The sequence below is a fragment of the Mustela putorius genome, unplaced genomic scaffold, assembly GCF_011764305.1.
Source record: "Mustela putorius furo isolate JIRA1106 unplaced genomic scaffold, ASM1176430v1.1 tig00000873_pilon_pilon_pilon, whole genome shotgun sequence".
Lineage (NCBI taxonomy): Eukaryota > Metazoa > Chordata > Mammalia > Carnivora > Mustelidae > Mustela > Mustela putorius.
This window is the reverse complement of record NW_025421504.1, coordinates 2000747-2027020: the sequence shown is the minus strand read 5'-3', so window position 1 is coordinate 2027020 and position 26274 is coordinate 2000747. Positions and strand designations below refer to the sequence as shown.

The 26274-nt window shown below is 63.2% G+C and overlaps 1 protein-coding gene and 1 long non-coding RNA gene across 2 annotated transcripts; one reads left to right on the top strand and one right to left on the bottom strand.

The window, feature by feature from the left end:
* Positions 1–8695: 8695 nt before the first annotated feature.
* NPTX1 (neuronal pentraxin 1) lies at positions 8696–18143 on the bottom strand. Its single transcript, XM_045085739.1, has 5 exons — positions 17580–18143; positions 17083–17290; positions 14785–15029; positions 13510–13689; positions 8696–12772 (listed from the first exon to the last, which is right to left on the bottom strand). Exons 1-5 carry the CDS (start codon positions 18021–18023, stop codon positions 12551–12553), a joined length of 1299 nt encoding a protein of 432 aa, XP_044941674.1. The 5' UTR covers positions 18024–18143; the 3' UTR covers positions 8696–12550.
* Positions 18144–21317: 3174 nt separating this feature from the next.
* Positions 21318–25408, top strand: LOC123393517. The gene is made up of 2 exons (XR_006608299.1): positions 21318–21849; positions 23697–25408. It is a non-coding gene; the product is annotated as an uncharacterized LOC123393517 (long non-coding RNA).
* The last annotated feature ends 866 nt before the right edge of the window (positions 25409–26274 follow it).

Genomic DNA, 26274 nt, shown 5'->3' with positions numbered 1-26274 from the left:
CGGACCTCCGCAGGGCCTGACCCGGCGCCGAGGGTCGAACGGGAAGGGAGGAGAGCGGGAAGGCGCGGCCACGTGCGCCCGAGAGGGAGCGCCGAGCCCGGGGTTCACGCAGAAGTCTGACTCAAAGGAAAGTTACCGCACCGGGGAGAGCACAGTTGGCTGGAGAAGTCGGTTTAAAAATAAATAAATAAAATTTAAATTACATAACTAACACGTGTTCGGTATGAAAAAATGGGAAAACACGCGAAGTATAAAAACCCTTGATCCCACCGTGAGACAGACGCCCTGTGAACACTTGAGAATGTTTTCTCCAGGCTTGCTTCCCTCCGTGCGGGGACGTGCACGGTTTTCGGGGAAGGTCTGTGGACGCTCCAGCGCCGGGTGGACCCCTGGGTATGAATGGGAATGGCCACTCCTGACGGGCCGGGAGTCGTGGCTTCCCCAGCGCCCCCACCCGGCAGCAGCCCCGGGGCTCAGCACCAGTGTGCCGGGTGCTGGTGCGCCGCTGGTTCCCGGACTCCACCTTCATCCTGCGGACCTGGTCCTGGGGCTGCACGGAGTCCTCCACGCTCCTTCCTATGGCCCCAAGTTCCTTTGACCTTCTCCTGTTGGCCGGGGGTGCAGGGGCAGGGAACAGGGTCAGAATGAGGCTTGAGGAACCTACCTGTCGCCCCCCCCTGCAGGTGCAGGAGGGTCCTTGGAGAAACAGGAAAAGTGGCCAAATCAGACAGGGAGGCAGCCAGGGGCCGAGTCCCAACCCTTTGCCTCTGATCTACTTGGAGAGCACACTAGAGGACGGAAAACCCAAGGAGGACCCCAATACCACCACCATATACACACACCACATGGCTTCACCCTAACAGGACAAGGGGACATGTTGTGGCCTGGCCACCAGGAGAAGCCCCTAGCTTGCCCCCTTCTGAGCCCACATTGGGGGTAGTCAGGGATCCACAAGTCTGGGTCCTCAGCCCTCCTGGCTGAGCCTAAGCAGTCCCCCCCGACCCTGTTCTCCAGGGTCATGGGAATGACTTTACCATCCATCTGGACACGAGTGAGGCCGCCACCATGTTGGACACCGAGGCAGAATGGGGACTGGACCACAGGCGTCCTGGTCCCTCGGTGCCTGCAGGCTGGGGTTGGTTTTGTTCTGTCGACAAAGTCTGTCTTGAAGGGTGTGTTGAGTGTGATGGCCTCTCGGCCCAGAGGGAGTTAAAGGTGGCAGCGGGGTAGCACCTCGGGGCTCCTCCGGTGGGATGCTCTGTTTCCGGACTGCGTGGAGGGTGCAGACAGCCCTGTCCCGCTCCCTGTGGCCGACGGCTTATCTCTGAAGCCCCTGGGAATCCCCTTCCAGGACGCAGAGGCCCACCTGTCTGCCCCCAACCGCCCTCCTTCCCCGCCCGCAGGGCAGAGGGCGCCCCGCCCGCACAAGCAGCCGCGTAGAGCCCTGCCCCAGATGCTGTCCCTTGCACTCCCAGACAGAGCGTCCTGACTCGTCTCCCAGAATGTTTCTTTCAAAAATCACTACCTACTTCTCCTTGCTTAAAACCATCTGGTGGCTTCCCGCACCATTCAAAGTAAAACCCACAGCGCTTCCCAGCCACAGACCCCAGGAAGCCACCTGCCGGGGACTGGAGCCCGCGAGTCTGCACAGCGCAGGGAGCCAAGGGCTGTGTCCTCGGCAAGGACAGAAAAGACCCAGTGTGGGGGTCTCAGTGGGGGAGGGGCAAGGAAACCGCGATTCCACTGGCTGTGTCTTAGTCATTTTTTGTCTAGAAGGCAGGAAAACAGAGCAAAGCTGGGGCTGACGTTGGTAGGTGCGTTCACATCAGGAGGAAAGGGCACGTGTGGCCGTCCCTGAGTCGGGACAGCGTGTGCGCCCTGTCCGCGCCCCGATGTGACTGTGGGCAGCCCTTGCTTTGGTCGTGATCCATCTCGGACACCAACATCTAGTCGACGTCAGCCTTCAGTGTCATTGTTTAGCCCTGAAATTGTCAGGGGCCAGCAATCAGCACGACCCCACGTGACCTGACCTCCCGCTGCCCCGCCCACCCCCCCAGCCCCCCGCTGCTTCTCTCTCTCCTTGCACGCGCGGCTCCTGCCACACCGGTCCCTTCTGTGGCTGCACAGGCGCCCACAGGCCCTTCAACGTGACCCTCTGCCTGGTCCCGCTGTCCAGGATGCACATGGCCGCGCCCGGCCTGCCTTCCCCGCCGGGCCTCAGGCTCCGTCCTGGATCCCGGTTACTCGGCAGACCTCTTGCCACCCCTTCTGGGCCCCGCTCATGTCCTGCCCCTGTCCCCAGTGCCGCCACCACACCCCACAGCCAGCAGGCTCTGAGTCACGCACCAGCGCCCCGCCGGGCTGGAGGGCAGGGACAGCTCGTGGGGGGAGCCCAGGCCTCCCAAACCTCTCGTGGTTGTACTGGCACCCGTGAGCCCACGCTGAACCCCTCTCTTTGCTGTAGCACTTGGAGACCAGAGCTGGGGTGGGCGGGCGGGGGAAGGACACAGGTGGTTGTGACCGGCTTCTTCCGCCTCCGCTTCCCACTGCCAGATGCCACCGGGCCAGAGCCTGGTGACCCCGGAGCACTAAGCAGCAGAGAAGCTGGTGCTCAGAGCCCGCCCGTGGCTCTGTCCGCAGCGGGGCTGACTCCTTTTGGTGGTAGGATCCGGCCCCCGACTAAAGACAGGGACCCCACGGCCAGCCAGCATCAGCCCTCCGGTGTTCCCAGCCTCCCGGTTTAGGGGCCTCTCTTGCTTTGCTTTTCAAGATTTATTTATTCATTTGAGAGAGAGCAAGAGAGCGGGAGCGGGGCAGAGGCAGAGGGAGAGGGAATCTGAAGCAGCCTCTGCCCTGAGCACAGAGCCCGATGTGGGGCTCGATCTCACGACCCTGGGACCATGACCTGAGGAAATCAAGAGTCAGATGCTCAGCTGACTGAGCGGCCCCTCGCTGCTGGTCCCTTTGAAGGCCGTGAGACCGCATCCGGCCTGCGTTCCCCCATCAGCCGCCAGAGCCTCCAGCAGCCCCTGGGCGTCCTGCGGCTCGGGGACACGTCAGGCCTGTCTCCACCCTTGTGTGCTCTGGGCCTTCCCTCAGTGTCTCTGTGTCTTTGGCCAAACTTCCCTCTTCTGCGAGGACACCCGTCATTGCTTACCTGGATCGTGTCTCCACAGACTGTTTCCAAATAAGGCCAGACTCGCAGGTCGTGGGTGGACATGAGTTTGGGGAAACACTGTCGAGCAGGGCACAGCCCCACCCTCAAATGCTGGAAACCCGTGCCCCGTGAGCGTTCCCACGTCTCTCCTGGTTACCCCCTCACCTTTCCTGCCTCTGCCGCGTGCTCGGGGCGGCCCAGGCTGGACGCCACCCGACTCCCTCATCGGCGCAAAGCACCCTTCACGCAGGTAGTTCTGGGCGGTGGACATCCTCCGTGAGTCGTCCGGCAGGGGTGGCGAGTGCGCATCACAGGTGACCCAGGTGGCCTCCGAGGGCCCCCATCCCTGCCCCCACCCCCGCCTGCAATGTCGCATCTTTCCTCTCCCCGCCCCCTGTTCCACGGGCGCCCCCTTCTTCCTTTCGCCTCTCTCCTCCTGCCTGGACCCTGCAGGCAGGGCCTGCCTTTTCCCATCAACGAAAGCCATGGGGGTATTTTCCTAACTGGCAGCGCGGGTCGGAGTTCTGCTGTTCCCCTAGAATGTGAAAGCAAGTCAACTCTTACTTCAAAGAGCATTTCTGGGTTTTTTTCCTTCTTTCTACATCTGTGCTAACATTCTGTGATTCTTAGAGAACCAAAATTCTGAAGAGCAAAGCCCAGAGCCAAGAATGTTCAAGCCAGAAGGGGCTTCTGCTTGACGCCCCGGGGAGGCGGGGACACGGAGCCTGGCAGACCCCCTGCGTGTGGCCTGCGGAGGAGTCCCGGGCGCGCACGGGCAGGGCGAGGGGCCGGGATGGGTGAGATTTAGGGAAGATGATTTCTTGGCTCTGACACCAAAAGCCTGAGGAAGAAAAGAAAAAAATGCGTAACTTGGATTTCATCCGTGCAACAAACGCTCGTCCCTCGGAGGGCACGACTGAGAAAGTGAAGAGACAGCCCGTGGCGTGGGACAAAATATTCAGAAGCCGTAGGTCTGATGAGGGATCTGTGACCACAACGTGTAAAGAGCACCTACAACTCAACAACAGAAAAAACCCAACACCTGATCTGAAAAACAGACAGAGGATTTGGATGGACATTTCGCCAAAGAAGATACTCCAGGGGCCAATGGGCACACGAAAAATCACTGTACCTGGTGCCGCACCCGTGTGTCACAGTACCACAGATCACTATGAAATGCACGTCAGAGCCACGAGATCCCATCTCACACCTATTAGGACGGCTGCTATCGAAAAAACAAAAAGAGAGACAGAGAGAGAGAAAACCAGAGAAAACAGAAGCAGCAAATGTTGGTCGAGGAGTCGGAGCCCTAGTGCACGGCTGGGGGGACCGCGGAGCGGTGCCGCCACTATAAAAAGCGGTTTGGCAGCTCCCCCAGCCCCTAAACATAGAAATCCCAGACGATCCCACTCCGAGGTGTGCACCCCACATGGCTGAAAGCAGGGCCAGAAACGGATCCCGGGGCGCCCGTGTGCACGGCAGTTCTGCTCCCAGCATCCGGAAGGCGGGCGCGCAGCCCAAGGGCCCATCCACCGGTGGAGGGAGACGCCGGTGAGGCCCGGCTGCCCGGGGGAGTACGACTCAGCCCTGAAAAGGAAGGCCGGCCTGCCGCCTGCTGCCGGGAGCGCGCTCCTCAGGGACGTGAGCCCGAGGCAGAAGCACCAGTGCTGTCTGGTGCCCCTGCTAAGAGGGGCCTGGAGGAGGCCGACTCTTAGGGACAGAAAGCAGGTCAGAGGTCACCGGGGGCTGGGGGAGGGGGAGGGGACGTGAAGGCTTCGCAGGGAGAGAGCGTCTGGGGGGATTAGATGGTGGTGCTCTTTGCACAACATCGTGAATGTGATTAAAGCCGTCGAATCGCACACTTGAGTAACATTAAATTGTGTGTTATGTGCGTTTACCGCAACGTTTCAAAAAACTAGTACTGCAACGCGTAAAAGCCATTGAATCGTATACTTGAAGTGGGTAGAACCTGGGTGGATTACGTCTCAGTAACGCTGTTAAGACACTTGAAGAGACCCCTATGCCACGGCCCGGAGGTTTTAAGAAGGGGCTCGGAGCCCGGGAGCACCGATTGCTGGGGGCCAGAGCCTGGGCCGGGGGCAGGGGTGCAGGGGTGCTCCTGAGGGCTGCGTCGCCCCCGCGCCTCTCTCCCTGCAGCCCTCGCTGCCCAGAGCCTCTGGCAGCAGCTCTGCGGGCTGCTTCTGTGCTGAGCTCACAGCCTCCCCTCAGAAGCCAATTTTCTGCACAGCGAAAATGTTTTATCTGTGCCCACTTTAGCAGATGGCCCCCCACCTTGGCCTGAATTGAGAAGCACGGGAATCAAACGGGGGACAGACGGCTTCCTTGGCAATGTCTTATCGGCATGCAAGCCTGCAAACTCACACCAGCCCTCCCCCGCCCGGGTAGGGGCGCCTCCTGGCCTGTAACCCTCGGGAGCCGGCCCCTCCTCCACCCGGCAGACCCACCCACCGGGCACCGGGCCCAGGTGCCTGCTCGCGTGTCCTTCATGGAGAACTGAATGACTCGTGACTTTTCGTTGTCCCCTTCCTTGTCTGCTCCCATGCCCTGCACCCTGCCCGGAAGGGAGGCGCCGGGAGTCCAGGCTCTCCTAGCTGGGAGGCCCAGCTCCGAAAGGGTAGGGTGACTGCGTCCCGGCAAGGAGTTCTGTGCTCCGGACCTCGGAGGTGCGGGCCCGGCCCCGCGGACTTCTGTGTGCCCTGGTTTCCGCGGTGGTTAGCAAAGTTCCAGGGAGAAACCGTGACCCGGGTCCGCTACCGATGATTGGAAATGGGAACTCGTGCGTGGCCGAGAGAGCAGGGGTCTGGCCGGGGACTTGGAGGACGGACAGCGGGGATGCTGAAAGGCATCAGGCTTGTGGAAAGGTCCGGCGAGGGCAGGTCTCAGCGCCGGGGGCTGATGGGGAGGCAGGGGGGCTGTGAGACGAGGGGCTCAGAGCAGAGGGACTGACCTGGTACCAAGGACTGGGGAGGCTGGAGCTTAGGCCCCAGGGACAGCTCGAAGGGCCTGCAGAGACCCTCTGGCCTTACCCTGTCTTCCTACGCCGGGGGGGACGTGAGCACCAGCCCCTTACAGCGGGGGCCTGGACAGGGGACAGGGAGGGGTCTGAGGAGGAGGAGGAGGCAGATCCGCATCGCAGTTTAAGGCAAAATGCAGGACTTGGAACAGACCTTGTCCTTCAGACCAACCCCCAGACCACCCCCCACCCCGGTCTGTCGGTGCTTCTCTGTTCCCCCTCGTTGGGGAGGGACTGTGACAAGCCCCAGAGCAGGTCAGCCGTGCAGGCTGAGCCTCCAGGGTCCCGGGTGGTGGTGGGGAGGGCTGGGGGAAAGCCGCCCTCCCGAGCCGCCAGGGGAGGACGACTGGCCTCCAGGGCCTTCCGAGATGCTGACACCGGCCACATTCCCTCGGAGTCCCTGGCCCAGGGCTGCAGCCGAGATGTCCCACGGCCCAACCCCCAACCTGAGAAAACCGCCCCCCCCCGCAACCTGGGCTTCCTTTCCCAGCTCCCCTTGAGGATGCAGGACCCCGGCAGGGCACAGTCTTTGGGAAGGCCCTGTGGGGCCATGAGGGGCAAGGGCCAGCCCTCGAGTGGAACCTGGATGAGGGGTCTTGATGAAGCAGAAAGGGGGGCCGCAGCCCCGGTGTTTACCCGCTCTGGGGCCGGCCCTGTGCACACACCCGAGGGTCCTCTGGTCACAAGCCCGCCGGGTGCGGCCGTCAGCCTCACGGTACAGGTGCACTGGGAGGCAGGCGGGAGAGCCCTGGGCTGGGAGTCGGGAACTCGGAGTTCTGGTTCCGGCCTGGCGCACACGAGCTCTGGGGCTGTCAGCTCAGCCTCCCTGGGTCTCGATTCCCTCCCTGAAGGCGGAAGTCTTGAACTGGTTGACACTCAAGGCTCTCCCAGCCCAGACATCTCACAGGCCTTGGATATAGACTTTCTCCCTCCTCGAGGGCAGAGTTAGACAGAGCCGCGAAGGAGACAGGTTGCCCCTTGCCCCGTGTGGTTGGATGGCTGAGGGGCGGTGAAGACTGGGCCCACGGTGGCTGTCTTCACATGTGGGGACAGATGGGAGGAGCCTGCAGGTCCAGCTGAGGAACAGAACACGACATACAGGAAAGAGAACAGACAGCAGGATGAACGGAACCCCCCGAGGCAGCTCTCTGAAAGCAGGACAGACCCTCTCCGTGAGGCAGTGAGGTCCCCGTCACCAGAAGTGTGCAAGCTGAGAATAGCTTCCGGCCTCTGACGGGCTGCAGGAATCACGGACTTCCAAGATACTCTCTAGCTTTGCAGTCCTAAGCCTGTGTCCCTCCCCTCAGATGCCTGCAGGAACCAGCTCCCGGTCGGGCCTGGCAGCCTCCTCCTGAGCGGCTGTGCTCAGTCCGAGGCCCCAAAGTCATCCACCGATGCGCCAGGATCAGGTGTGAGAGGCGCCGAAAGCAATGTGTTTCTAATGATGGTTAAAATACCCGAGTTTTTGAATGAGCTCTTCACAGAAATTGGAAACTGAAGATGTTATCCCGGGCATAACCCCGTGCTTCCCTGAGCGAGAGGCAAAGAGATGGCTTGTCCACTGGGGCTGCCGGGACTGGGGACGCCCCCGGGCCTGGCCACGGGGGCCATGTGTGAGGTCTGCAGGAGGACACCGCCCCCACGAAGGCTGCTCTGGAGGACGCAGGATCCTCCCGCAGGGCCGACGGGGAGAACAGCCCTGCAGAGGCCTCACCTCCTCCCTCCGAACCTCACTGGGAACAGGCGGGTCGCTCACACCCCAGCAAACCCCAGGTCCCAAGTCCTGGACAGAGCGCGCCACTGCAGGGGAAGGAAGTCTGTGGGCAAGGCCAAAGGCGTAGGCCCGTCTGCAGTCCATGCGTCCGTGCCAGCGAGCAGCTAGAGGGTCTCGTCCTGTCTGTGGAGCCAGTGGGGGTGCGTGTGTGTGTTTTGGGGTGTGGGGAGACCCACCAGCCATGTGGGCTGTTTCGGTTCTTGGTCACTTTGTCCCTTGGAGCTGCTCCCAAGCTCTAGATCTTTCCAGAGCCTAGCTTGGCTCACAGCAGGGAAGCTCTGGCCAGGACTCAGGGTCCCCATAGCACCCCCTTCCCTGGTTATGTGGACCTGGGGATACTCCTCGAGTGCAGGGAAGGGGCCTGGGAACCCCGGAAGAGGGGAGGTAACCAACTATTGGCCACGACCCAGTGGGCGGTGGGATGGTCCACTCGCCCAGGAGGGAGCAGGACTGCAGGGGAGGCGAGGAAGGGGGTTACTCTGCATCCCCAGGAGGCTTCACCCAGCCGGCGGTCCCTTGCCCTCTTTCTGCCTCCATGTCAGCTGCACCTGAGAACTGGGGAGCCCCCGCCCCAGTGTCAGTAAAGGCTATGGAACTCCTGAGGGCACAGTGCCACACAAACACGAGGCTTGCACGGCCCTGCAGGTGGGGGTTCCTGGGTGCCCCTCCCCGAGGCAGGTCAGGGGGACACTGGCCAGCTTGAGAAAAGAGACAATCCGTGCAGACCACCGTCTTTCTTCACTCTTTACTGTGTAAAAATAAACTCAACAATTCATGTCGTTTCAGCAAGAAAATGAAAAAAAAAAGCAATACCAGTAGAAATAGTGCATTTCCAGAATTGCTGATGGGAGGTGGCAGGTCCCATGGTTTTGACCCATTTGATACCCAAAAGGCTGCAGATCATATGAAAAATGTACAGCTTTGGTTAGCAAATAATGAAAAAGTAAGATACATCGATTCTTTCATATTATACAGTATATACATAATAACAATATCAACCAGAGGGGGTTTACTTTGTTGGATTTTTTTTTTTTTTTTTTTTTTGGCAAATAAGACAAAATTGGGACTCTAAGTATTGGGCTTTTTTTTTTTTTTTCCTCCTCAATGACTTGTTCCCCTTCAACAAATTGTACTTAAGTCCACGGTGCATGGAAGTGACACATTTCCTGTCGTTAGCTGAATAGATTTACACACTGTGTTTGAAGAGATGATCCACGGCTGTGTCAAGCCACATTCTGGTTGCCATGAACTTCTAAAGGATACGCTCTTCTTCGTGTTAACAACACGTAACCCTAGTTTTTCCTACCAGGATTGGAACTGATCAAGTCCTTGACTTAAGCCAGCTCCAAGGCAAAGGGTCTACCGTAAATGGCCAATTCGCATCCTGGTCCCCAACACCTCTGAGCGCAGGCGGCCCCTCTTTGGAGCTCATTGGAATGACTGAACCTCACGCCAGCCTCTCCCCCCTTCACTGCCCACAAGACACCCCCTTGGTCTCAGGTCCCAGGGCTGGTGACAAAGTGATCTCTGCAATCTTAGAAAATAAACGGGGAATCTACAAAAGGAAAAGAAAGCATACAAAATGTATCTCTTTCTTCCAAAATACATGCTTTCGGTCCTATGTTTTGGCGGAGCCTGAAAGTATTTTCCAGGGAGATAGAAGGTGAGTTAATTTTATAGGTTTGTCCTTTTCTTTCATAAAAATACTCTTGTTTGGTAATAAACTTTTTCTTCTACAGTAAGAGAAATAATACTGTGTTATCAAAAGCAAGAAGGCTTAATTCCAGTGGGATCTAAGCTCCGAGAGCCCGGAGAGCCTCTGTCGGCAGCTCCCCCACCTCGGACCCCCAGGGAGCTGTGGGTCACCAGCTCGGCAAGAGCTAACACCGCCTCGGCAGTGCTGTGTATCTTCTTAGTTTATAAAACGGCTTACCTGAGATAGGCATGTGTTATTCAGTGCAAGAGGGAGTGTCGATCAGATTAAGGAGGACATGGGAGACTACGTAGATTAGATTTGTGGCTGTCATCGACCTTTCTTGGGGCCGGCAAAGTGCCAAATGTTAACACAGTGAGGGAGTCAAGGGGCTTGGCACAGGCTCCAGCTAGAGGCGGGGAGGGAGCCGAATGTCAGCTTCTGTCCCTGGCACCGCGGGGGCGTCAAGGGAGGGCCAGGAAGGTGAACGGGCCGGAGGCCAAAGGGACTGTAGGCATTGCGTCTGGGGTGTGCTCTGCCCGTCTCTAGCTAGGGCAGAGGATGGCTTGTGGTCCTGACGGACAGCTCCCACCCCGCCCCCGAGGGCAGAGGGTGGTCTGGGGTCCGGATTGGCAGGGGCTGGTGGGGGGTGCTGGCAGGACAGCACCCAGCCCCCTCTGAGCCTCGCCTAAGCAGGAGCCGAGAGGGGGCCGAAGTGAGGGGTGGGGCCGACCTGGTCTAGAGGGGTGATTCCAAGCTCTCGCTCTGTCCCAGTCATGGGCTTTGTTTAGGCTCCTTGTCAACCTACAGGTGAAAAACACTTGTTGGTGTGTTTGGGGAGTGGGGAGGAGGGAGAGGGATACGGGTCCCTCCCGTGACCTCCCCCGACACCCTTGGCTTGCTTCTCCAGCGATTTCTCGGTAGCTACGCGGATGGTCACAGGACGATGGGTGGCACTGGGCACACGACACGGAACCAGAAGTTCATGCAGGCAGGGGACGCACATCAGACCGAAGGAGCCAGGGACGCGCCACCCCGGGGAACATGCAAACAGAGAAGATCCCTGCAGATCCAAAGATGCCACAACCCGACGGGCTCGGACGAAGCACAAGGGTCTCAGAAAAAGCCACTGTTGAGCCACAGCACGCAGCGCGGCGCCCGGACCGCACCCTCTGAGCAGGAGCGGGCGTCCCAGCTCGGCGACCGGGTGCCACGCACACACCCACGCGGACACGAACACGGAGACACCAACACAGACGCACACAGATGCACAAGGTTTCCGACGCAACGGGGCCTGCGCGTGAGGAGACAGGTGCCCCTGGAAGGAGCCGAGGACGGGGAACACCTGCTCCTCCCAAAGGAATGTCTGCAGCTGCACACGAGCCAGACAGTGCGGGAAAATTTCTAGAAAGACTCGCCAGCCTTCTGCTAATTAGACTCCCAGTGAGAGAGTCCGGGGTGCCCTCAAGGCGTGCGACCCCCAGGTGGGACTCCGGGGCAGGGAGCCGGCCCGGGGTGCGGCCTGTCTTAGTTCTCTTCCTCTCTCTCTCTCAACGCACGCACGCGCACACACACACACACACACACACACAGACGCACATGCACACACACGCATTTCCCCTGCCTCAGAAGGACTAGAAGGAAACGCGTGTGGGTGCTCTTCGTGGGGGAAAATAAAGTCCAAGGTTCTAGACACCGGTCGTGTCTTGGCGTCACCGGCCGGTGACCCGCGGGGCAGCTGCAAGGCCGGAGCCCTGTGAAGCAGGGGGGGTGCGCTTCAGGCCCCAGTGCTGGCCGCGGGCCCTGCGTGGGAGGCCTCCAGAGGCCCCGACCCCGGGGAGGACGCCCGGCGCCCGCGGACCTGGGCCTGGGCGCGGGGGTGGAATATGGCTGTCAAAATTGGCTTGGACCTTCTCATTGACGGGTCCGGTCCCAGGGTCATCGGCCCTACCTGGCCGGGTCTCAGTCGGAATGTGGGTTTCCTTGTCTCAAAGGTCCCCTGTCGAGCTGACCCATGGACGCCTCTGGGCTCCCACTGCCAGAGGCCAAAGGAGAGGGGCCAGGGCAGGCTGACTGTTCCACCGCCTTCCCGGGGCACGAGCAGGCAGCCGAAAGAGAGAGATGGATCCCTCGAGAGCGCGCGACTGTGGGCCGGAGACCCGGGCCTGGGCCAGGGCCAGAGAGCTGGGCATGCAAACCAGCTCCCCAGGCCCAGCGCTGCTGCAGACGCCGCCCGAAGGGGCGCTGCCTGGGCACTGGCCGGGGTCCGCCCCCCTCCTGAGGCCAGCCCCACCCCCAACCCTCCACACACCCCCTGCCTCACTGCCAGAGCGTCCCGGGCCCAGGGCGGAGAGAGTGGGCTCCCACCAGGAAAGAGAACTTCTGTGTGGAGAGTCCCCCCCCGCCCCCCACCGCCTTAATCAACCGCTGGGAGACATTTATTCTCCCGGTAGAGACGTGGCTCTGGAAAAGCTTTGCCAAGACAGACGCGCGTGTGGAGGAGGCCCCGCGGCCCGGGGGCCGCTCACAGGGTCCCAAGTGCCGATGTGCAGCCCGTGGCGAGCTTCCCCAACACCAGAGGCAGGAGGAAAGGACGCAGCTCCTTCTGGAGGACAGCGCCTCCCCCGACGCGCACCCGCCGCCCGCGACATCCTCACCTACGGCTGCCTGGCCCCGTGCTGCAGCCGCCGGGGAGCGGGGTGGGCTGAGGCCCTGGGGGGGCGCCTCCCGGGCACAAGGGCGGCCCGGGCTGTGTGCGTGCGTGTGCGTGGGCCTTGAGTCACTCCTGGGGAGAGGGAGAGAAGAAGACGCGAGAGAGTCATCACCGCACAAGCAGGGGGAGGCGGGCGGGCCGGGCCGGGCCGAGGGCAGGAGACTCGGCCGGCAGGAGCCTCAGTTGATCTGGCGACAGGCTTCGAATGTCCACTTGGTGGCTCCCCCGTAGATCTCGATGTGAGACTCGGCCCAGGCGATGACGTTCCCAGAAAGAGCCTTGGGGCTGCAGGTGGCCAGGTTGTACACCTCCCCGGGGGTCAGCTTGCGGTCCCAGATGTTGAAGTGGGCCAGCTCGCCCACGAACGCTTGGGTGGCGTCAAACCCGCCGCCCAGGGTGTCCTTCGGAGAAAAGCAGAGGCTGAGTGTGGAGGGCTGTGGGGGTGGGGGGGCCTCTCAAGGGGGCACGTGCCCGTGTCTCCCCCAACGGGGGCTTTCCCATTGACCTCGAGGTACCCTGTCATGTCCTATCTCTGGGGGCCCAGGAAAAGGGCCACTACTGGCCACCTCTGTCTGTCCTGGGTGCCGACCATCTCCCGGGGACACCTGGACTCTGCCTGACGTGCGGCCTGTCCCTCGGTCAGTGAGACGGTCCACTCGTGCCGTGTGCCACCGTGGGAGCAGGGCCCTGGTAGAACCGCTGCTGCTCCCCCTGCCTAGACGAGCTCAGATGAGCTCAGATGTCACCTCTGCCGAGCCCCACGGGAATAGAAGGCCTGGGGCCCTCCCGCTGGTGCGTCCCTCCGAGTGCCCAAGGGGGCACAAACCGCTTCCAGGAAATAAATTATGCATCGCTAAAGGCAGACTGGCCTTTCCGTGCCAAAGAAAGTGTGGCGGCCCCCAGAGCATTGAGACAAGGCCCACCCGCTTGTACCTCCGGAGAAGCCCCCCCCAAAGCAGGACTTGGCCCAAACCACTGCGTACCTTGCTTCCCTTGGCTCTTTCTGGGAATGGGGGGACCACGTCCGTCTCCGACCCACTCCCTCCTTCTCCCCCTGGTCCCTGTTCAGCCACCCTGGCTGTCCCTCCTCTGGTTCTGCAACCAGCATCCCCATCAGGCCCAGCCCCCAGGCCCCTACCTGCTCCTGGCCCAGCACCAGGACCCCCTGCGGCTTGATGGGGTGGTAGGGGGCCAGGTTCTCGCCGTTGCCGCCCTGGGTGCCGTCCTGGTAGGCCTCCCAGACCCCGTCCCGGGTGGTCCAGGTGACGCAGATATGGTGCCACTGGCCGTCATTGATCACGAAGGGCAGCTTGGCCACCTGGGAGGGAGGAGGACACACGCGGTGTGACGTGCTCAGGGGCACAGCGCAGATCAGCGATCGTCACCACGTGACTCTTCCTATCACCACGTTTAAAATAAATAACCAAGAGCGACTCTGAATTCTCTCGGCACCTGCCCCGGCGACCTTACCGTCCGCCAGTGCCATCCACTGACGGGTCACAGAGTCCCACGGGAAACGGGACGATTTGTCAAGGGGACCCTGGGGTGGACCTGAATGCACAATGGCCTCCCCCTGCTCCCCCTCCTCTGCTCGGTCTACCCAACCAGCCCTGGGACTGGGAGTCCCACCGCAGGGGCTCAGCTCACGGCTGCGGTCTGGGCCTCTCGGCTCTCCTCCACCACGAAATTGCTGGATCTGCCGGGTCTACACCCGCACAGCCTCTGCCGAGCCTCAGACACCAGGAGCCGCGCACCAGGCCTCTGCCCTGGGACTCCACTCTGTCTCTAGCATGGGGGTGGGGTGGGGAGGGGTCGGATCGAGCGGAAGACAAAAGGACCCGCACACCCTGTGATGTGGGGACACGGGGCCCAGAAAGGAACCACCGTTTCTGGTCCAGGCCTCAACAGCAGGGCTTGAATTCCAGTTCCCGGCCGGGGCTGGAGACGGTCGCTGCCCGTGCTGCCCCAGAAACCCGGGACTTGGAAGCCTCCCCGGAGGGAAAAGACTGCGCCCTCCAAGGGCTCCGCCGCGTCTGGCCTCCCCCCAGGGCTGAGGAGCTGAGCAGGATCGATCTGGGCTCTGGGAGAGCCTCTGGGGTCCTCCACTTACACGGAGCTGGGGGAGGAGGAGCCGGGGTTCAATGGGAGGGACCGGGCACCTTCCAGTCGTGCTGAGCCATCCCCCCACCCCCCACCCGGGAGGCCTCTGTGGGGGAAAGTCCCAGCTTCGCACAATTCATGGAGTGTAGGCAGGGGCGCCCCTCCGCCTCCCCCAGTCCTGCCCGACTGGCCCTTCTGGTGCCCCCCCCACCAGCATCTGTGGTTGCCAAGCAGGCCCAGCAGCCGGGCTGGGGGCGGGAGCCTGGGGACCTCACTCTGCTGTCCTGCGGGACCAGACAGCTGGAGGCTCTACCTTGTCGTTGATGAGGATCTCCATGGGGTTGTTGCCCCATTCGATGAGGACCAGCTCGTTGGCCTGGCCCGGCACGGCGTAGGAGAAGGGCGTGCCCACCCCGGGGGCCGCGCTGGACTTGAGCCACATGCACACGGTGAAGGCGTACATCTCCGGCAGGCTCTTCTTCACCTTGGCGTACATGTAGTTGGTCCGCAGCGGGAATGTGAGCTGGAACTTGTCCCCGGGGCGGTTGTCCTTCTGACCTGGAGAGAACAGGACACAGTCCCGTCATCTGCACCTCAAAGCCTTTGTTCCGGTCGGAAACCCATTCAGCGCCCCCCCCCCCGCCCCCTCCGGCTCTGGGAAGCCAGGAGCAAACTCAGCTCCATTCTCAAGCTGCTGAGAGGGAGGCCCAGCAGGGTCAAGTGCTTTGCCCTGCCCGAGGGCACGGGGCCAGAACAAAAAAGCTGACCCAAGATCCCCTGCTCTCGGCTCAGGCTCCCCCATGCTGCCCCTGGGGGGCTGGGAGGGGGGTGGGGAGACGGCGGTGGCCTTGGGCAGGGGACGAGTCCCTGCACAATGGGGGGGGGGGGCTACTGGACCTTGGTGGTGTGGCCACAGAGGGAGGAGGTCTCCTCCAGCCTGAAAGAGGGGGCTGCCCCCAGCGCAGCCCCTTCGGCAGACCTGGTTCCTGGATATGGTTCACAAAGTCTCCTGGTGGATTCCCACCCGAGACAAGTGGGCGCCTGGTGCCCAGCTCACTCCCCTTGACGCCCGGGTGTGCTGCAGGCCCTGCTGGCTCTTCTGAACCCGTCAGTGAGCCCTGAGGACTCTGGCTCTTTCCAGAACCCTATCTTCCCTACAGGAGGGAAAGACTGGCCTCTTGAGGCTTGTCCAGCAGCTCTGCTTGGAGCCCTGCCGAGAGGGAGCAAGGAGTCGGCCCTGAAGCCAGGGCCCCCCAAGGTGACTGCTTTGGGGACGGGGCCACTCATTCTCAGGGAAAGCTTCCTCTGCGTTTCCTGAAAAATCAGGCTCCTAGCCTAAGAGCCTCCCTTTACCCAACAGCACCAGCTCCCTGCCTGCCAGAGACGTCTCGGGGAAAGCTTGTCTGCCCCCTCCCAGCCCACACACGCACTGTAGCTGTGGCCCTGGGTTTGGTGTGACTGACTCCAGGCAAAACATTCCAACCCAGCAGTGGGCACAGGCACCGGGCCCAGAGCCAGGAAGACACACACCTGCCAGCTCCTGGGTGTGCTGGGGGCTTGCCAGGGAGTCCAGAAGGAAACAGGCCCCCCAGGCCAAGAATTATTTCTAGAAGGCGTCCTGCTGGGCCAGCAACCCCCCCCCCCATCCATTCAGGTATCAGGAACGGCGGGGCTGGTCCCCTCAGTGCCGCCCCAACCATCTCCAGCTTGTACTCCTGCCCCCCCAGCACACGGTGGAGCAGATCCAGCCCCTGGCCTCTCTAGGGGCTGTTTTTCATTCCCCCAATCTCCCCTCCTTCCCTCCCCCCTCCCTCCCCCGGCCCTTCCCCTGATCTGTTTTTCAGTTACATAACGTGCCTTAAGATGGCACTGTTTAAATCCATCCAGCACATTTTGCGGTCCAAGAGGGGTCACGTGGCCCTGCTCCAAGCCCAGGAACACCCCCCCCCACACTTTTACAACCTTGTTTGATTTCTGCGATTTCAAGCCTGAGCCCAGCTCGTCTGGGAGCCCCAGAGTGCAGGTGGGGCTGGCCAGAGTTGGTGACCCAGGAACCACAGGACATGTAGCATGCTAGCACTCGAGTCACTCAGAAATTAAGACCACAGGGAGGGGCTCAACTAAAGGGGGGAACCCGGAGATCCCCAGAGGACAACAGTGGTGCCGTGGAGGTGGGAGAAAACAGACCATCCCCAGCCTGCACCCCATTCCCTGCTGGGGTTGGGGACCGGCTAGAGCCAGTCTTTCTTACCAGGGAGCACCACAGCCACAGTGCAAACTTACAGATGATCAGACTTGGAAAAATCCTCTGTGTGTGTGTGTGTGTTGGGGGGTGCCCACCACACCGATCCATGCCTTCCTCACTCCGCCTCCCCTCCCTCCATTTGTCCCCAGCCCAGGGGGCCCGGCCCCATCAGGAACACTGGCTGGAAACCCCAACCCCGGGGCAGGGACTCGGAAAGCGGGAAGGGCTGGAGGGGTGGAGAAGCTTCAGGCTTTGACAGCCTGGAGCAGAGCCCTGCTGGAAGCCCGGACCTGAGGCAGGGTCCCACCGGCGGGGCACTGGCAGGGCAGCCAGCAGCCGCCACCCACACTCCTCCAGGCCCGTTACCTTTCTCCAGCTCGCTGATCCGCTGGTGCAGGGAGGTCAGGGCGCTCTCGATCTTGACCCGCTCCTCCGTGTCGTTCCTGGGGCCGCCCTTGCCCTCCTCCAGAGTGTTCACCCGAGACAGCACCTGCCTCTCCAGGTCATCGATCTTGCTCTGCAGCAGGTCCTTGAGGCTGTTGGTCTGGCTGGAGGAATTGAGCCGGCTGTACTGCTGCGGGGGTGCAAGGGCGGAGGGAGACCACACCGTTACGCGCGCGGCGCGGGGACCGAGCCGGGAGGCCGGCGGCGCGGTCCCCTCAGGGCGAATGCGGGGGCGGTCTGGCGGGGAGCTCGGGCGAGTGGCCGTCTGCGGGGCCCCTCAGACTCCCGGCGGGCCCTGGCCGGGCACCAGCGCCCGGCCGAGGGGGGGAGTGGGGGTGTCGGGCCGGGTCGGGAGTGGGGGTGGGGCAGGGCAGAGGGGCGCCCGAGCCCGAGGGGGGGACCGCGGCGCGCGCGCGGACCTCGAGGTTCTCCAGGCGGGTTTTGAGCGACTGCAAAGTTTGCCCGAGTTGGCTGAGCGTCTCTGCGGCCGGCGTCCGGGACAGGTCGCCCATGGTGTTCTTGCCCGAGCCGGGCTGCTTGCGGCCACCGCCAGCTCGGGCCTCGCCGGCGCCCGCGTCCAGCGTGCTCTGGCTCTCGCAGCGGCCCAGCTTGGTGGTCAGCTCGCGAATGGTCTCCTTCTGGCTCAGGATGGTCTCCTTCTGCTGCAGCACGGTCTCGCGGAGCTGCAGCACGTTACTCCGGAGCTCCTCGGCGCCGCCGGCGGCCACGGACGCGGCGCACATGTCGGCGTCCACGGGCACCGAGGTGCAGATGAAGCGCGTCGGCCCGAAATCCTGGGCCGCGCTGCCCAGCAGGCAAAGGGCGAGCAGCGCACAGGTGCGCGCGGCGCGGCCGGCCGGCATGGCTGCGGGCGCGGGGGCCGGCGCTCCGGCCCGGCTCCTGGGGCTCGGCTCGGCGGGGCTCGGCGGGCGGCCCGCGCTCTGGGCGCCGCGCTGCTCGGCCGCGCAGTCCGCACCGCCGCGCTGCCCGGCCCTCACTGCCGCCCGCGCTGCGGAGCCCGCGCCTTTTATGCCGCCGCGGGAGGGGCCTCGGCGCTGCCGACGTCAGCGGGGGAGGAATCCCGCTTTAATTGTCTGCGGCCCGGCCCGCGGCGCCGGGCGGGGGTCCTTCGCGCGCGCGGGGGTGGGGGCGCCTCCTGCGGTCTCCCCCGCCCACCCCCCCGGTCCCGCCGAGCCCGCACCGCTTCCCCGAAGGCTCCGAGAGCCGCGCGCGGGGTCGGGGCGGGGGGGGGGGGGACTGGGACTACAGGATGGGCCACCTGCATGATGTCCCCAAGTCTCCGACGGGGTTGTGGGCGGCCGGCCCGCGAGACAGAATTCGGTTCAACCCGCTTGGCCCCACAGAACACCCTCGGGGGCCGGGACGGGGGCGTTCAAGGCGGGACCGGGTCCCCAAGGGCTCAAAGCGTCTACACTCGCGCGTCGGGTGAGGAGCGCTGGGGAGCGGAGCCTCGCACGGCCGCTGAGTCCAGAGAGGGGGGTCGCGGCGCTGCCGCAAGGTTCTTGGATGCGCATGTGGGGTTGGAAAGCCGGTCTACACCTGGGGTCGGGGGACTTCTCCACGACCTCGTTCAGGGCTCTCCTGCCCCCTCCCACAGGCCCGGGGCTTTGGGGACCCGGCTACGTCCCGGGGGGAATGGCAGCACCGTCCCCCGCCCGGAGCCCGCGGGGCGCGCGGGCACTTCTCGGATCGAGCCTTTCCGCCCGCGGAGCCGGCCGATTCCGGGCAGGCGGTTCCCTGCGGCCCCCGGGGAGGAGCTGAGCGGCCGCGCTTCCTGGGGGCCCGGCGGCCCGACCCTCCGCGCTCCCGGAGCGCCTTCCTGTCGCGGGGGCGCGCGTGCACGTCCGTGTCCGTGTGCGCGTCGCGCTCTCTGGGCCCCGCGAGCCCCAGCTCGGCCCACTGCTCCGCCCAGGGCAAGTGTAGACGGGTCCCAGCGCACGGCCGGATCGTTGCCCGTGTGGAGCCCCCCCACGGTGGACCCTCCACCGGGAGTCACCCCCGGCCGCTCCCGCCCCCCTCCCGGCACCTGTTTTCTGAGTAGCGGCGCGGCCAGGGGAGGCTCCCAGATTCCCGTCCGGGTTGGGACGCCCGGTTCGGGGCTCTGGACAGGCCCAAGCCGCTGGCGCGCCCCGGGCCATCGGAGTTCCGGGCTCCCAGTGCGCGCAGAAGGAGACCGTGCCAGGATCCCGAGGTCGGGCTCCGGGCGACGGTGCGAGCCCTGCCTAGAGCCGCGGTCCCGCAGCCCCGCTGACGGCCCAGACCCTCCCCCCAAGTCGGGCCCTGCGCTGGGGGGCGGATTCCCAGCCCCAGGGACCCTCAGGCAGTTGCAGGGTGCGGGGGCTGGGCCGCCGCCCCGCGGGTGCGAAGCGCAGCCGGCTTCATTGAGACCTTTTGGAGAAACCCCGGTCTCCTCGGTGTCACTCGGCGGTCGCGTCCCACCCGTGCCCCCGGGTGCCCCACCGCCCACGTTCTGTGGCGCTTGGGTCCTGAACCTTCCCGGAGCCCGCGCGTCCTTCGGCCTCCGCTTGCCGGCGCCAGAGGGACCCCGCGGGCCGCACGCCGCAGTCCTGGGCTCCGAGCCCCGCGGCCCCGGGGGCTGTGCTCGTTCTGCGCCTCGGGGCCCGGGGCCGTGGGAGGGGACTGGCCACCAGCGCCCCTGCGGGTTTACGCCCGGATCTCCCGAGGCTGGAAGGCGACTCGGGAGGACCTCTCCGCGCCGGGCCCCGGGGGCGAGACTGTCGGGGCCGAGAGGCAGGGCGCGCGGGAGCGGGAGAAGAGCCCGCGGGGAGACACGCAGGCTGCGCGGCCGGAACGGGATCCCTCGGCTCGGCCTGGCGTCCTGAGCCGCGCCCACGACGGGGACCCGGGCTTTCACCACCGAGAGGGGACCCGGGCACGTGGCACTGAGGGCCGCCCCGCAGGGGAAGGAGTAGCGGGCCTCCGAGCTGGAGGAGGGCCCCTGGGGCGGTGTCTGCGGCCGTGGCAGCGAGGTGTGGGGCTCCGAGGGGAGGCGGCGGCGGTCAGGGGTCCGACCCTTCCGCCCGGCGCCCTCTGAAGCGCTGTGTCCGCCAGAAGGCGCTATGGGGGACCCCTGCGCGCCCGCGGGGCCGCTGTGACCCGGAGGTGGAGGGCTCTGCTGCCGCATCCCTCTGCCTTCTTTCAATCCACTCCGCCGGCCCAGGATCCTGGGCCGGGGAGACTTAGGGCGCGGTGGAGTCTGCGGCTTGCTCCTCCGCCCCAGGGCTCGGAGGTATCTAAGAGCTCTGGGGCTGGGCAAACACAAACCCTCAGAGAAGGAGCCCAGGCTGGCCAGCCAGCCGGTCGGAAGGTCCGGGACGCCGGGCTCCTTCCCTCCTGGCCTGGGTGTGAGAGCCCAGAGGCGCAGAGGGCAGAGAGTCCCCCACGATTGCGGGGGGGAGGGGGGGGGCTCCCACTGTAAATATGCAGTAGGTGCAAGATACCTCACAGGCATAGGTAATAGTAACACATAATAAAAATAATTAGAAATTGATGAGTTCTGAACATTACCTTTATCCTTAATATAGTTTATTTAATTATAAGTTTGTGTCATTTACATTTTAATGCTGCATTTAACAGTCCGCTGGCGAACACCTGAACACACAGTGACCAGCCGGTGCCCGCTGGCTTCCTGGGCTCCTGGTGGAAGTGGTGACCTTCCGAGGTCAGGCAGGGCAAAAGAGGCTGGTGGGGAGTGGGCCTAAGTCCGAGCCTGGTGCTGTGCTCAGGACCCTGAACCACCCGTGGAGTCTCCTGGGTCTGTCCTCTCCCCAGACCAAGGCCATGAACTGGTCTAGAGTCTTCACCTGAACGTGAAAAACTCCCCTAGGGGTGGGCAAGAGTGGGCCTCTGGGTGGGCGCTGAGGGGGTCCTCAGAAGATGCAGGACAACACTGGACAGGGGCACATGGCCCACCCACCCCTTGACTCTGAGCTAGCAGTCTGCCCTGCCTTTTTATTTTTTTTTTATTTTTTTAAAGATTTTATTTATTTGACAGAGAGGAATCACAAGCAGGCAGAGAGGCAGGCAGAGAGAGAGGAGGAAGCAGGCTCCCTGCTGAGCAGAGAGCCCGATGCGGGCCTTGATCCCAGGAACCTGAGATCATGACCCGAGCCGAAGGCAGCGGCTTAACCCACTGAGCCCCCCAGGCGCCCTGCCCTGCCTTCTTAAATAGCCGCCCCTGAAGCAGGCGGGTTGGGAGCAGAGAGGCGGGGTCGGAATGGGGACTCCCCACTCGACTCGGAAGAGAGGAAGGCAGCTCTGGAACACACGTGGGCTCGGTGGGCTCCGAGCTGCTCCGGGGGACACGCCGCAGGCCCCTGTGGGCTGAGCGGGCATCTCAGCTGGGATGGGGGGGACACTCTGCAGCAACACAGGGCTGGCATTTCAGACGCTTCCTGCAACGCTCCCAAGTTGTGTTTTGGTTTCGGTTCTGTGTTTTCCACAGCCCCTGCAACGCTGTCCGTGTCCTGTTTCTTGGTCTGGAAGGTGTTTTGTGGAGGACCTCGCTTTGTGACCAGGCACTGGGCTGTCCAGATGGGATGTGTGCACTTTTCTCTTGTGGCTCCACACCCCACATGAGGTATAGGGGTGCGTGGCTCCCACAGGTTGTCCCCAGAGCGGAGGAAACAGGCTTCTGGCTGCCACCAGGTGAGAATCAGCAGGACCTCAGACAGCTGACCCTCAGAGCAGAGCCAAGCCATGGGACTTCTCCTTGCCCCTTGACATGATGCTGGGCTCAGGGGGGGCGGGCATGGGGCAGCTCTGACAGCAACAAGCCCCGGGGGGCCTCCGTGGAGTGACTCTGCTGACAGAACCCGTCTACCCACTTTGGCCAGGGGACAGGACCCTGCTGCCCAGCTCTGCTGGGGGAGGGGCCCTACCCAAGTGGCCCCTTCTGCCCTCTTCTTGGGCACCTGTGCAATGATAACCCTGCCTTAAAACAAGAAGCTGTCCCTTCGCAAAGCCCTCTGTCCATATTCATCCATTTGCCCATAAGGCATGGCCGGGCGACTGTCCTCAGTTAACTCACGAGGAAACCGAGGGGGGTCCAGAGAAGCCCAAGACCATACACGTGTCCAGTGGAGGGAGAGTTGAGGGGCAAGCTATGGCCTTGGCGTGCCCAGCCTTGCTCTCTCTGCACGGAGTGTGGGATCCCTGGCCGGCAAGGGCAGGAGCTCTCTGATCTGGGACACCGGGTGGCAGAGGAGCCGTGAGAGGAGGGATGGAGGCCGAGCCGCTCACACCCAGCGGCAGAGGCACGTCGGGCCAGGTCCACAGAATCTGGGCTGGGGGGCTTCTCACCGGCCGCTCATGGAGGAGACGGGGCCCCTGCTTCTCCACAGAATTTACAAGTCCACGTCCACTGGGAAGGCCCTACTAAACCCACCGCGGTCATGGCAGGGCCTCCCCGGTCATGGTCATGGTCAACGGTTGTTAGCTGGGCCAGCGGGGCCCCTGCAGGCCCCCAGACTCCCTGTTTCCAGCGGGGGTTTCCCTTCTCTCCTCCGGGCTGGCTCAGGCTCCCATGGGACAAAGCTCAGGGTGGTCTCTCTCCTGCCCTGCCCTCCCCTGGAGTCCAACAGCGGGGCCAGGGTGGCGACCCCAATAAACGTGAGTTTTATGGGCATGAACACGAGCCCTTCTCGCGAAGGCTCGTCTCACTTTTCTCTGAGCGGGAGTTTCTGGGTGCCAGGCGGAACCGTGGGCATGTGGTACAGTGTAAATATTCATCAAGTTTACTCTCAGTTCAGCAAATATTTCCAGAGCGTCGACGGGGGGCAGGCCGGCTGCCGGGGCTGGAGAGGACTGAGGCGGTGTTCTCTGTCCCAGAGAGCATTCCGTCTGTCCCCCGGGCGGCTCGGGTGGAAGTGTACCTTCAGGGTAGCAGGCGAGGGCCAAGGGGACCAGAGACACCCAAGCCAAGGCAGAGGGGTGCCTGGGTCTCAGCAGTCAGGAGGGCTTCCTGGGAGGTGACGACCCTGGAGAGGGGTGAGGGCTGGCCTGGCCCCTGCTAGGGGCGATGGAGGCCTGCAGGCCGGCTGGGGGCCGGGGTCTCCTCCTGTGGGCAAGGAGGCTCAGCTGTAACCCTGCATGTAGGGGTCCTGCCTGAGAACCCTTCCTTGGGGGGCGGGCTTGAGGGGAGCAAGGCCTGCAGAGGAGGGCTGGCTGGAAGGCCGCTGCTGGCAGTGGTGTGGGACGGTTAGGGGAGCAGCGGGGACAGGAAGACGGATTTGAGAATAGGTTAGGGGATCACATGGTCGGGACTTGGTGACTTGGGTTGAGGAGCTCCCGGAGGGAGGAGCTCGCGTGAGTCCTGGTTCTTCCCCGGTGGGGCGGGTGAGGGGCCGCTGGTGGTGCGGCGCCGCCCCTGGGCCGGAGGGACACCGTCGAGGCCCGCAGGGACACACGTCTGCCAGCCGGGGGGGCGGCGGCAACGAGGTCGGGGTGCTTGTCCCGGAAGCCAGCACTTAGGGGGCTCTCCCGTGCTCTCCAAGAGGGGCCTGGTGTCCAGCCCGGCGGAGGTCGGCAGTGCAGGAGAGGACGGACGGAGCACCCGGCCCTGGTGTTCTGGCGAACCTGCTGCAGGATTTCTGAACTCCGCACGGAAGGACGTGGAGCGGGCTCTCAGCCATTCCTGCCACCGCGGCCGGCGCTGCCCTCCCAGGGCTCGTAAACTCGGAAGGCGGTTCTCGGACAGCCCTGGAGCCCCCGCCCGGCCGACCCCAGCGTGCTTCGACGTGGTTCTCTCCGTCAAGCTGGCAGCATCTGGCTGGTGCGATGGTCCGCGCAGGTCAAGGTCACCATCTGCCAACGGTCAGGAGAAGGTGAGGAGAGGCGTGGAGGTGTTCCAGAATGCAAATGGTGTGGACCCGCAGAGGATTAGAGTTGTTGGAAGGCCTGGGCTCGGAAGCCATCACTCAGGCGGGGAGGAGAGGAATGGGGGCTCCTTCCCATAGAGCGGGATCCCCCCGCCCAGGGGACCCGCTGCCACTGACGAGCTCGGGGTGGGGGGGCAGGGGTTGTAGGCTGCCAGGTGCCTGGGGCTCAGGTTGAGGGGCTGATACCGGGGGCCCCTTGGGCACGTCCAGGGCACAGAGGAGACTCCACGAGTCAGCGGCTTCTAAGTCTGCACGAGACAAGACCCTTCACACGCCTTTCTCCATTCGGTGGGGGAAGCAGCCCAGCCTCCCAGCGCACGGCAGGCAGGATGCTCGTTTTTATTTTACCTGCTTTACTGCCTCGGCCGAAGTGGCTCCACGACGTCCAGCCACGCACAACCTGGCCTTCTGAGTTTCCACTCACTCCCTTGCGCACTCAGTGGAAACTCTTCTGGTGCCTGCTACGTGTCGTGGGATGCTCTCCCAGACAGCGGGGACCCAAGAGCTTCCCAGCTCTGGTGGTTGGAAATTTCTTGGTTTTAAGTTTCAATTTCATGCACTTTTCCTGAAACATTGGCATCTACGACCGGTGGCTGTAGGAGGATCCCTCCAAGACCGTGTCTGGCTGGGCCCGAAGCGCGGACATTAAATGACTTATGGTTCATTAAATGACTTATGGTTCAGCGAGGCGGGATTTCGGCTTTCTGGGCCCATCCCCCTCCCCCACAACAATGTCGGTAAGGGTCCAGGGTGAGCCCCGTAGGGAGAGAAAGGGCTCAGCTAGCAAAGTCAGCCCCCCACCGCTGCATCGGCCCCACCATTTGCCAGCTGCAGGACCCAGCGTGAGACACGTACGGATGTCATCAGACGGGAAGGGGGGGCACCCCGCAGAGGCCTGGCGTGGGGCCAGCACAGATCAATGGTGGCGGATGTTATTATTATGGTGACGTAGCTGAGTTCCTGGCAGGACTGAGCCAGTCCGGGAAGGGTCCCTGAGCCCGGAGGGAGCCCGAGAGACACGCAGAAAGCAGGGAGCTGTGTCTTGGTTGAGGCTGCACATCCCACCTCTTTCTTGGGCAAGCTGAGTCAGTGTCTGAAGCCGGCAGATCCTGTGGGGCCTGTGGTCCCTCCTACCCTCCTGGGGATGTCATCGGGATGTAGGGGGAGCTCCTGGGAGAGGAGACTTCCTCAAAACCCCCCTCTGTGTGTGTGAGTGTTTGTGTGTGTGTGTGTGTGTGTGCAAACGCGTGCAGTGGGGGGAAGCCATACACTGTTCGGTTGTCTGGGAGGAAAACAAAGGAATAAAGGAATAAAGCTCTCCTACTGGATGTCTTGGGGTCAAAGAGCCTCTTTCTGGGAAGATTTTCATTTCCTGTTCCATTTCCTGCTCAGCACAGGGACAGCCCAGTGTTCGCGAGGCACGGTTGCGGCAGGAAAACAGGAAGCTGGTCAGAACCGACCTCCACCTGCCACCCCAACGATCTCGGGAGCAGCCCAGTCAGGGGACGGGCACTCGGCTGGGGTCCCCAAGCGGTCCCAGCTCAGCTTTAGCCGTGCCCTTCCCCATGGCTCTGGAAACCAGAGGAGCTACCATGGCGGTTGACCTCCCAGGGGAGGGGGGACCACGCAGGCTGTGTGAGGTGTGACTGCGGCTCCCCGGCTCCCCGTGCCCCTGGGCGCCGCTTGCTCATCTCCATTGATTCTATCCTACCTGGGGGGCCAGGATAGAGCTGGGCACAGGGGGTGGCCCCAGGAGGAGCTCCTGCCTGTCTCGACCCCGCGGCATCAGCAAAAGAGACCATAGCGGTTCCGGAAGCTGCAGCACAGACTGGATCCGTCCCCTCCCACCGCGGCCACCGCCCAGCCTCGGGTCTAGGCCAGGTCCCCACAGGCGCCGCAGGTGGCCTGTCTTTGCCTTTAGGTCCCGGGCTTCTGTGACCAGCACCGATCCACTCTGTACGCTCACCTACACGTTCCAGACACGGGGGGTGTCGACCCGTGGCATCAACAATCCATGGCCTTTCTCTACGCCCAGGTTGGTGGCCCTGGAGTGGGTCCTAGACCTCCTTGGGAGGCCCCACGGGCCTGAGCACCAGCTGCCCACCGCAGTGGCCGGCTCCATCCCTCAGCCCTGCGTCCCCTTTCCCTCCTCGACCACTTTGCAGATAAACCACCTACCAGCATCAAGCTCTGC